The sequence below is a fragment of the Solanum tuberosum genome, unplaced genomic scaffold (genome assembly GCF_000226075.1).
Source record: "Solanum tuberosum cultivar DM 1-3 516 R44 unplaced genomic scaffold, SolTub_3.0 scf00105, whole genome shotgun sequence".
Lineage (NCBI taxonomy): Eukaryota > Viridiplantae > Streptophyta > Magnoliopsida > Solanales > Solanaceae > Solanum > Solanum tuberosum.
This window is the reverse complement of record NW_006239031.1, coordinates 369,624-381,296: the sequence shown is the minus strand read 5'-3', so window position 1 is coordinate 381,296 and position 11,673 is coordinate 369,624. Positions and strand designations below refer to the sequence as shown.

At 30.5% G+C, this 11,673-nt stretch overlaps 1 protein-coding gene across 1 annotated transcript; it reads right to left on the bottom strand.

Moving 5' to 3' along the window:
- Positions 1-5,207: 5,207 nt before the first annotated feature.
- LOC102582196 (cytochrome c-like) lies at positions 5,208-9,443 on the bottom strand. The gene is made up of 3 exons (XM_006349239.2): positions 9,239-9,443; positions 7,932-8,065; positions 5,208-5,549 (listed from the first exon to the last, which is right to left on the bottom strand). The coding sequence occupies exons 1-3, from the start codon at positions 9,348-9,350 to the stop codon at positions 5,457-5,459; spliced, it is 339 nt and encodes a 112-aa protein (XP_006349301.1). The 5' UTR covers positions 9,351-9,443; the 3' UTR covers positions 5,208-5,456.
- Positions 9,444-11,673: the final 2,230 nt, after the last annotated feature.

Below are 11,673 nucleotides of genomic sequence, written 5' to 3'. Positions count from 1 at the left end.
AAATTATTATCGTTTGACTCTAGAAAAGGAAATTATGACATTTAAAAGTGGATAGATGTAGTATATATACTTTTTTTAGATTTTGTGTATGTAAAAAATAAAAATTTCTTTATAAAAACATGAAAAAAAATAATTATGAAAGCTATAAAATTAAATCCTGATTTTAAAAAAATTCTTTGCTTATTCGGATATTTATATTTTTATTATTTTTAATTTAAAGAAATAATTATATCATTATTATAATGTTAACAAGTGTCATAACTTAATAACGAGATGTATTATCAAATCACAGACTTGAAACTAACATTTAAAGAAAGAAAAAAGGGTACAAGACAAAACACAAACATACACGATTACCTAACAGGCTAATATTCTCAAAAAATTGATTTCAATTCTTTATTCCAATTTATGAATAATGGAACAATATAGCTGTGCTCAACTTTTTTTTTTTTTAATAATCGAGCCCGTCCTTTGGGCTAATCACAACCTTCTAAATTTGGTGGATAATGGGTCCGCCCCTCTACCCTTCTCTACTTAAATATCGGACTTCACTTTACATGATATAGAGCTTGAACCTGCGACCTAAGTCATAAATCCTCCACCTTTTGCCACTCAACTTATTTTGATTCCATTTTATTAAATATTCTCAAATGGAAGCATGTATATTAAATAAAATAATATCCTCAAATAAAATATTTCTTTCATCAATTTTACTACCCATTGAAAAGAATATTTTTCAATGATGTGGGATGGAGAGCGTATATTGTTATTACTCAATGTTTCACTTTACTTGAATTTTGATTAAATTTTAATATATCAAGATAGATTATTATTTTTTTATTTAATATTATTATTATTATCATTAACTAATTACATAAAACATTAGAAGTCAAATGCAAATTTTTAAAACATAGTTAATAAGGTTAATTTACTAAAATAAACCTCTAATAATGTATTTTTAAGGAAAATATCAAGTTAATATGTGTTAAGTAAAACAAAACGAATGTAATAATTTCGAAGTTTTTGCATGTACATTTTAGTTTTTATCTATTATTCATTTAATGAAAATTTATTGACAAAAAAATTCAGATCTGATTCTCTTTGCATAAATATAAAGAACTTTGGTCCCACTCCACACAAATTATATAGAAATTAAATTTCTTTTACGGTATAATTTGTAAGATATTAATATAAAAATGTAAAGTTATACGTCACATATAATTATTTGTTATTTTGAGTATCAGATATTTTCAACCACCCAAAAATAAAAGCCACAAAGGCATAATTCGACATTTATGCAAATAAATAACCAAAGCAGTTCTTTTCTTGTAGTATCAATCCATTGAATTTATTCTCACATTATATTACTCTTACTGTTCATTTTTATTTGTCATTGTTTGACACATTTATTAAGAAAATAATTATTGATATAGGTATTTAATCACATTAACTCTATTAATTAATATTTAATATTGCATCTTGAAAAATGATATGGAGAAATAGTATTCAATGCTAACAATAAAAACATAAAAAATATTTTCTTTATATATCAAAAGTGATAAGTTAAAAATAAAAATTTCTTTTAGAAATAAGTAATAAATAAAAGTGAACGGAGAAAAAATCTCTCTTTAATAGTAATAAAGATCCTTTTTGCCATCCCATTAACTTTTTTGGGCAACCTTATTAGATATTTTGTCATTGCACGTGCCTAATAGTATGAGACTAGAGCAAAAAGGACGATCCTAAAGCTATCAATATGAATTGGTCCACCCTATTTGGGCTAATCCATGCAGATTATAGAATTTGATGAGCCAGGTTTGACTAACTCATTTCTTTTGTGGGCTACAAAATAGCTGGTCCGACTCATTAGTATGTGGGTTGTGAGCCATATTGGGTCAGCCTACTTTTTAAAAGTATATTTTTAATTATTTTTTAAATTAAATTATAACTTAAAAATATTAACACAAACATACACGATTACCTAACAGGCTAATATTCTCAAAAAATTGTTGTTAGTTATTTTTCATTTTTATAAACAAAAATAAAATGATTTCACTTCTTTATTCCAATTTATGAATAATGGAACAAAATAGCTATGCTCAACTTATTTTTTTTTAGTAATTGAGCTCGTCCTTTGGACCAATCACAATCTTCTAAACTCGATGGATAATGGGTCCGCCCCTCTACCCTTATCCACTTAAAAATTGGGCCTCACTTTGCATGATATGAGGCTTGAACATGCGACCTAAGACGTGAATACTCAACCTTTTGCCACTCAACTTATTTTGATTTCATTTATTAAATATTCTCAAATGGAAGCATGTATATTAAATAAAATAATATCCTCAAATAAAATATTTCTTTCATCAATTTTACTGCCCATTGAAAAGAATATCTTTCAATAATGTGGGATGGAGAGAGTATATTGTTATTACTCTATGTTTCACTTTACTTGAATTTTTATTAAATTTTAATACATCAAGAGAGATTTATTTATTTTATTATTATTATTATCATTACCATTAACTAATTACATAAAACATTAGAAGTCAAATGTAGATTTTTAAAACATAGTTAATAAGGTTAATTTAATAAAACAAACTTCTAATGTCAAGTCAATATGCATTAAGTAAAACAAAATGAAATAATTTCGAAGTTTTTGCATGTGCATTTTAGTTTTTATTGATATTATTCATTTAATGAAAATTTATTGACAAAAAAAATCAGAAATGATTCTCTTTGCATAAATATAAAGAACTTTGGTCTCACTCCACACAAATTATATAAAAATTATATTTCTTTTACGGTATAATTTGTAAGATATTAATATAAAAATATAAAATTATACATCACATATAATTATTTGTTATTTTGAGTATCAGATATTTTCAACCACCCAAAATTAAAAGCCGCAAAGGCAAACACCAACATTTATGCAAATAACCAAGCAGTTCTTTTGTTGTAGTATCAATCCATTGATTTTATTCTCACATTATATTACTCCATTCGTTCATTTTTATTTGTCATTGTTTGATTTGACACACTTATTAAGAAAATAATGTAATTGATATAAGTATTTTATCACATTAACCTTATTAATTAATGTTTAGTATTGCATCTTGAAAAATGATATGGAGAAATAATGTTAAGAATAAAACATAAAAAAAAATTCTTTAATAGTAATAAAGATCCTTTTTGCCATCCCATTAACTTTTTTAGGCAACCTTATTAGATATTTTGTTGTTGCACGTGCCTAATAGTAGGAGAGTAGAGCTAAAAGGACTATCGTAAAGCTATCAATATGAATTGGTCCATCCTATTTGGGCTGGTCCATGCAGATTATGGAATTTAATGAGCTAGGCTCGACTAACTCATTTCTTTTGTGGGCCACAAAATAGTTGGTCCGACTCATTAGTACGTCGGTTGTGAGCCATGTCGGATCAGTCTATTTTTAAAAAATATATTTTTAAATTAAATTATAACTTAAAAATATTAACATAAACATCAACAAAATATCTTCATTTTCATCTACAATATATAAGCAATATAATTAGTTAAAAATTTAAAAATAACTAAATTTATGAAGTACGTATAATATTTAAATGTACACAAAAAAATTATTATTAATTTGCGAAAAATCATACAAATCGATTTCAAGTAGCAATAAGTGTTTGAATATTTTTATGAATGATGCAACTTTTATACTTGGTGAAAACATGTCCACCAATGATGAAAGATGATTTTGACGATAAAGTAGTAATAGGAATGCTAAGTACATCACGTTTGATGATTCTAAATTTTAATATTTAAAACTTTAAATAAATTTTGAGTTTAAACTTTTGTTATTTTTAATACTCTATTTCATTTTTTATTGTATTTTTATTTAGCCCATGGGCTGGCCCAACCCATATTACTCAAGTCACACAAACCAATAGACTTATCCAAATTGTACTAAAAAAACCTTTTCTAAATTAAATCACGAGTTAGGCTAAGCCGGCCCATCAAGCCAAGCATATATTGACGACTCTAAGGACCGCTAATAACGTTTATATCGTGGTAAATGTACACCAACTTAAAAACTTGTCTGAAAGTAAATACAGTAAAATTTTACTAAATTAATATTCGATAATTAATAATCTTTCTAAGATAATATTTTTCTCTGATTTCGACTTGGACTAATGGAAAAAATCACTCATTTAGATAAGATAATAAGATTAATATATTTTTAGAAATCCCCCTATGCATACATGGTCCCATTAATATTATAAATTAATAATTTTTAATAGTACAACTATATCTAAGACAATTAATTTTATTGTGTTTTTAAAATTTTTTAATTTAGTTGAAGTTTATCTCTGACTTTTCTTATTACATTCAGAAATTCCAGTGTTGCTACGACTTACATTTTTGTTTAGTGCATGTGGAATGATATTGTTTATATTCATATAATATTTTACGTATTTAATATGACATTGTTGATTTTATAACACTTTTTAAATGAGAAGTTGCATATGTAGTTTATTCTCTTATCATCATATATCAAGTGTTTTTAGTAAAAATACAATGAATAATATTTTATTATTAAAAAGCTATGAACATTATTTATAATGAATATATTTTTTTACAATGAATTACATAAGGAGATTATATTTTATATGAATTCAATAAATATGATACATAATTTAGTAACATACATTGATTTTGATATATTTATTATATTTTATGTATAATAAATTTATTTTTTGTGTAATACAATAAATATGATACATAAACTAGTAAGATACAATAATTTAATGCAATCAAAATCTTTCATTGAATCTCACAACACTCCTTATATTAATAAATGTTAAATTTACCAATTAAATAATACCTCTATAATATAATAATATTTCATAATCCCACCGAGGTTTAAAATTAAGGTTTTACTGTAGAATGATTTCACAATCTTCAACTAAAATTCTTTTGAAAATAACATTCATATCCGAAAACGTGGAAATGAACTTAAAAACTTACAATACTTCTTTGAATTTGAGCTCAACCAAATATTGTGCATACAGATTATCAGACACAGTAAGACGCCATCGAACTTTTTTACTTGCATTCTAGAAACCAGCAAGTAGATACAGATTTTCAGGCAAATGCTAGAAATTTAAGCTGCTGGGATTCAATCATGAAATAAGCAAAACCTATGACAGAGAGACCAAAAATTAAACTGGATGAGAAAGAAATAAATCAGGCATTCATAAGTAGGTCAAGATTTTATGTGACAATAAATGACAAACTCTTGGACAAAATTCCTTCAAGACTGGCTTAGCTCAACCAGAAGAATGGCATGACACTGTATGTGGTTTTATTTAAACGGGCAAAATATGCCTTTCAAAATATAAAATGAGAAATGCTACCAATGGACGACTCCTGACCACTAGCAAAAGTATTATAATGTTCCAAAAAGATCTTCACGCAGTTGCTTCCTTGAGATAAGCAATGAGATCTGCCCGATCCTGTGGCTTCTTCAACCCAGGGAAAACCATTTTTGTCCCAGGAATATACTGTACAGAAAATGTCTGAGTCAGCAATTAAGCATAGTGAATATGGAAAGAAATAGTACTTCTATCAATATGATCCTAGGCACATTCAGTTGTGCCTCATATTGTACCACAAGGGAAGTTTAAAGAACAACGAATTGTGGCTGGTGTACAGCGCAAAAGCACAACAAATATAAATCAACATAAATGGTTAAATCTAAAAAAGACACTACACCCTTCACTGCAGCAATTTAACAAATTTTTTATTCTTTTGAACCTGCAGAAATAGTACTTCTTTTAATATAAAATTATTATAAATCACACAGTATAGGTGCATAGTTATTTAAATGTGATGTTCAAAAAATTAATGAGAAAAAATAAGATTAATACTGCCATTACAAAAGCAAAAAAAAAAAAAAAAAAAATTTATCTTAAAAGGATTTCTTAACCAAATAGCCAACATTTCTCAAGAAAAATGAGAAAAGTGATTGAATATGACTTTTTAATTTTATCATGTCATGAGAAATTCATAAAACGTAATTGAAATTATGACTAAAAGTTAAGTATAAAAAAAAATTAAAAAAGGAAAAAAAAAAAGTAAAGCATGTGAGAGTTTATATTGGTAGAGAGAGAGAGAGAGAGGAAATTAGAAAATGTGTAAATAATTGTTCAAAATGAGAATCAAATCCTTGACCTCCTCTAAAACAAAGCCTTAATCATAATTAGACCAATGCACCCATCAAGAGATTTATTCACTGGGTGCTGAACATTTTATATATTCAAATTAAGAAGAAATTACTATATGTATAAATAGTTTTAAGTCGACGTTAATGGGTGCTCGAGAACCGAGGCGACCGGATATGGGTCCCCCCGTCCCCTAACCACTCATGCTTTTCGATTAGATCACACACTTCAACACAATACCAAGACAAGTTTTAGATTCAAGTACTGCCACCCAAAAGATCAAAATAATGGATACATGCTTGATCCATGTAAAATATCATAAGCCCACTACTTTATCTTTTGGTTGTGCGTGCGTGCGTGTGTGTAGTGTGTGCTGTGTGGGTAGGTGCTCCACACTTCCACAAATACCTTTAATGCCTTACGACACTAAACCAACTAAGTTGCTACAGATTAATGCATCTTCAATCTCACTTAAGTGAACAGTTAGATGTTGCTATCTCAAAGCAAAAAGCAATATCAATCTAAGTAGAGAAGTACTTACAAATTGCTACCCAAATTTCATTATCTATACTTGTCTAGAGGTGCAAAGATCTCATCAAAGACTTGCATCTTTAACTGATTTAATCATTTTATGGACCCAGGAGTTATTTCTTAGATAACATTCCATAGACAAAACCTTGAATCAACATTTTTCTCAGAGGAGAAAGCATCCATACATTTGTTCATCTACATCGATCCAGGACGTTGTTTACACATATATCTCTTATCATAGCTTCGTTTCAGGAGAAACCAAATCAAAACCTGTTCCTATCTACCATAAATTGTTGCTATTTCCGCACCCCTGTACAGTAGTAGTGTTCCTCCAATTGCTCTAATTCCACTTTCTCAACATCAACTTTCGGCTGAGAGAGCATATACAGTGCTGCCATAAAAAGGCAGGGTTTCCTCAATGCTCTATCTACTACCCATCCAGTTATTTTCACATATCTTAGCAGTACATTGATATACATCCACATCATTCACTCAAGTAGGTAATGGGACATCCAAAAACCTGAGATCGTGACTTCTAAAAAAATTAAGAAGTATCAAGGACAACTAGTCATTATGATCTTTCTCGTCTGAAGGGGGGACATCCAAGTTCCATATTAAAGAAACAAGAATTAACGGTTATCCAAGTTCCACAATTAATAATAGACTTACAAGAACTTACGGTTTTCCAAGTTCCTCAAGAATATATGGTCTCTAAACCCCAAAGATCAATGAACAATACAGAGGCTCGCTTTGCCAGCTGAGGTCCTATTTTAAGTAGGCTACGGATTTCGCAAGCATAATCTACATTTAAATGGCTAGCACCTCACTCCACAAAAGAGCCTAATTTTTAAATATATTATTGCAGTGCTAGCACATAATTATAGAAAATCTTTCAGGAGATCCAGGAAGGGAAAAAGAAAATCAAAGAGGGTCATTCTTTTAAGCAAATAACAATGTTATGAAAGGCACACTTGAGCCCTGAAGCGAGTCTCAAGACGTGTTGAGCGTTTTGCATCGCTTAATGCGAGGTTCAATGTAGTCATACAGGAATATACAGCTGAAATCCAACAAACTAAAATAATTGTCAAGGAGACCTCATAAGCAAACATAAAACACATACAAGTGAAGCACTAAGACCACTCTTCACAACACAAAAAATCAAAGTCATACACAAGCATAGATGAATCTTACCTTCTTAGGGTTGAGCAAGTAGTCATATAATGTATTCTCTCCCCAGGTCACAGCCATGTTTTTGTTTGCATTGGAGTATGAGTAACCAGCAGTTGTACCAGATTGTCTTCCAAAGAGCCCATTCAAGTTGGGTCCTAGATTTGGAATAAAATTGGATATGTAAGAAAATTTTGAATGTGCACACAGCAGACATAATTCCTGCCTCTTTTGCAATAATACATGCACAGGGAGGAAAACCATAAAGTAAATTGTATGCTCAAGTATCAGCCATAAGAGAATCCAGCAAGAACGGAAGAGGGCAAAGACAGGCAGAGACGAAAATGATGAACACTCAAAATCTTTGAAAAACCTTAAAAGGATCTAACATTCTACAGTAATTAGAATGTTAACGCCTCCCGAACTACTCAAACTATCATCCACCCACAACCCGAGCACTTTTAGTCAATTCAACAACTTATGCACACATGAGGATAATTGAACATCTTGCTAGCACAGCTTAAGTAAGTTCGCATCAGTCTCCTATTATCATGACCACCTTAAATTCATTCTACAAATATAATGCACTCACAGTTCTATCAGAAAATCTTGGGACTTAAGAAATTCTAGAAGCAAACACAATAAAAAAAAAATGTCAAGCTAATCAACATACTTGAATTTTACTCCATTGAGGAACTCATCGAAGGAAACTGATGGACCATAAATATTCACTAGTTACATACTCCATTGTAAAAACTAAAAAAGAAAAAGTTGTTTAAGCCGTATCCCATATGACCTACTCTGCCGGTTTAAACTCCAGGATAAAATCCTTTCCTCCTACTCTCACTACCTAAACCAATTTAATCCCTTGTCTATAGGTCAGGTCTCAATAACACCACAGCTTCAGCAGTCCTCACAAAACCATTTAAAATTAAAACAAACACAAGGACTAATTAGATCAAAGGCGTCTACAGATCAGTTCAGACATGTGAACAATGAATCAACTATTAAAAGCTCAGATCCACGCTATGGATAAGAAGCTGATAATCAAAAAAAGAGAAAAAACAAACTCCGTAGAAAATCGGGTAGCAAAAACTCATCAAAATCAAAACACCATGATCTTATAGTCAAAGAGATCTATAGCAACCAAAATTACTCATATGTGAAGGTAACCATAAACCGCGCCACAAATCCACCTGACATGTAAATCTCATACACATAGAAAACAGATCTATAATTAACAATAAGCGATGAATAAACCCTAAGAACAAAAAACACCATAGAAACTCAGAAAACATAAATTTGCGTATACAAACAGGAAAAATATTCACCTTGTTTGTGACCAGCTCCTTTATCGACGGTATGACATTGAGCACACTTGGTCTTGAAGATCTTTTCTCCGGCTTTAGGATTACCTGGTGGTGCTTCCCCGAAAGACGCCATTTCTCCGACTTTCTACACACGCAGATGAGAGAGAGAGAGAGAGAGAGAGGGGTTTGGCAGAGAGAAATAAAAAAGGGAAATTCTTCTTCAAATGTGAGGGTTTGATATTAGGGTTCAATAAATACTCTTATAGCTTTTCGGGTTAGTGAAAATAAAAAGTGGAACGTGTCTCGAGGGCCGCGGCACGCGTAGACTGTTTTAAAATGACAAAAACGCCCCTAGCTTGTGTTTATTGACTTCCTTGAATTGTCAACAAAGTTTAATTGTAAGGGCACGCTTGGACAAAACTTTTATTTTTGTTTTTCTTCAAAGTTTTTTTTTTTCCTTCTTCATTCAAGTGAAAATAATTGCCTTTTTCCAAAAAATAATAAATATCGTTTTTCTTAAAATATATGTCCAAAAAGGGACAAACACTTGCAAAAGAACATTTTTTTATACAAGTTTCTCTTCTTCTTACTTCACATATGTTTTTTAATAAATAATCTATAGGTACTTTTTTGTGAAAGTTTTATGCGATAGAATTACATATTGTCATGCCAATGAATAAGACTGAATAAATTTAAAATCATATAAATAATAAAGAGTGAAAAAATATGATAGCCAAGATTAAGATTGTTTTAAATTTCAAGTATCCATTCCCCTAAATTCAAACCAAAAAAAGTAATGTTCAAAATTGACGTTTAGAATATGTTGAGGACTTGAGGTTATATTGCACTTCAAATGTATAAAAATCATCAGTCTCATCATTTTGAAGTTGTTTTTTATTACGTCTATTGAAATATTTTACTAACTTAAAAATGAATTCGATAAACTTCAAATAAAAAGTTGATATGTTGTTCATATTGGCTTCTTCTACTACTATCACTACTACAAAACTCTAGTTTAAAATTGATTAAAAGAAATTCTATATCAATAATTGTTACGTCATATATCAATATATATATTTTGAATGACTCTCATTCTTTTACGCAAAATTTTATGTTATCTTATTAGTTAAACGTTACAACCTCAAGCTTTAACTCAACCTGTTCAATGAACACTTCTAGTAAGTGCAGTGCTTGCTTATGTATGATCAAAAGAATTGTACATAATAAGGTTTATGGTCAGAATTATTTTATTAAATATAATGGATCTAGAATTGTTAAGTTATGTATGTCGGCTAGCCAGCCATATTTCTTCACAACGAAGCAGTGACCAGCAACTTGTTAATATACTAGATAAGGGTGCCCGTGCAAGGCACGGGCATATTGTGGGGATAAAAATAGTTGTAAAGAAAGACGTGAAAAAAAAAGTGCTAAAAGAAAGAAATATTAATTAGCCCTACGTGGGCAGTTTTGATTGGTTTGGCAGTATTAGAGGAGCTCTTTTAAGGAAGGAAATGACGGGAATACCCTTGGTAGTCCAAGGGAAGGCCTACGTCGTCATTTTTGATTGGTTTGGTAGTATTTGAGAGCAGTGGCGGTTTTTCATTGGACTTTTAAGTTGACATACGTAGCGGTTTTTCATTGTTTTCGTTGGACTGAGGAACTCTGACTTAGAATGATGATGATGACTATTTACGGAAGTAGCCTTAAATGTACAGGTGTAAGCTATTTATTGATTTGGTCGGACTGAGAAGCAAATAAGTAAGTAATTAAAGATGTAATACGTGTCTGCCAAAAGAAAAGGCTGCATACACGTGGCTAGGTTTGAGCTGCTTTTGGTATCACTTCTTAAAGCTGTGTTAGTCCCAACCCAATAGTACAACTTGAGCTGCTTTTGGTATCACTTCTTAAAGCTGTGTTAGTCCCAACCCAATAGTACAACTTGAGCTGCTTTTGGTATCACTTCTTAAAGCTGTGTTAGTCCCAACCCAATAGTACAACTTGAGCTGCTTTTGGTATCACTTCTTAAAGCTGTGTTAGTCCAACCCAAGTGTCACTTCTAAATAAGACTAGATAAGGGTGCCCGTGCAAGGCACGGGCTATATTAATTAGTCCTACGTGGCCATTTTTGATTGGTTTGGTAGTATTTGAGAGCAGAAAAAAAGTGCTAAAAGAAAGAAATATTAATTAGCCCTACGTGACCATTTTTGATTGGTTTGGTAGCATTTGACGATATATAGTAAGTTGGTAGTCCAAGGGAACCACCACTTTATGATGATGATATATAGTAAGTTGGTAGTCCAAGGGAACCACCACTTTATGATGATGATATATAGTAAGTTGGTAGTCCAAGGGAACCACCACTTATATAGTATGAAAAAAGTGCTAAAAGAAAGAAATATTAATTCGCCCTATGTGGCCATTTTTGATAGGTTTGGTAGTATTGGTAGGAGCTCTTT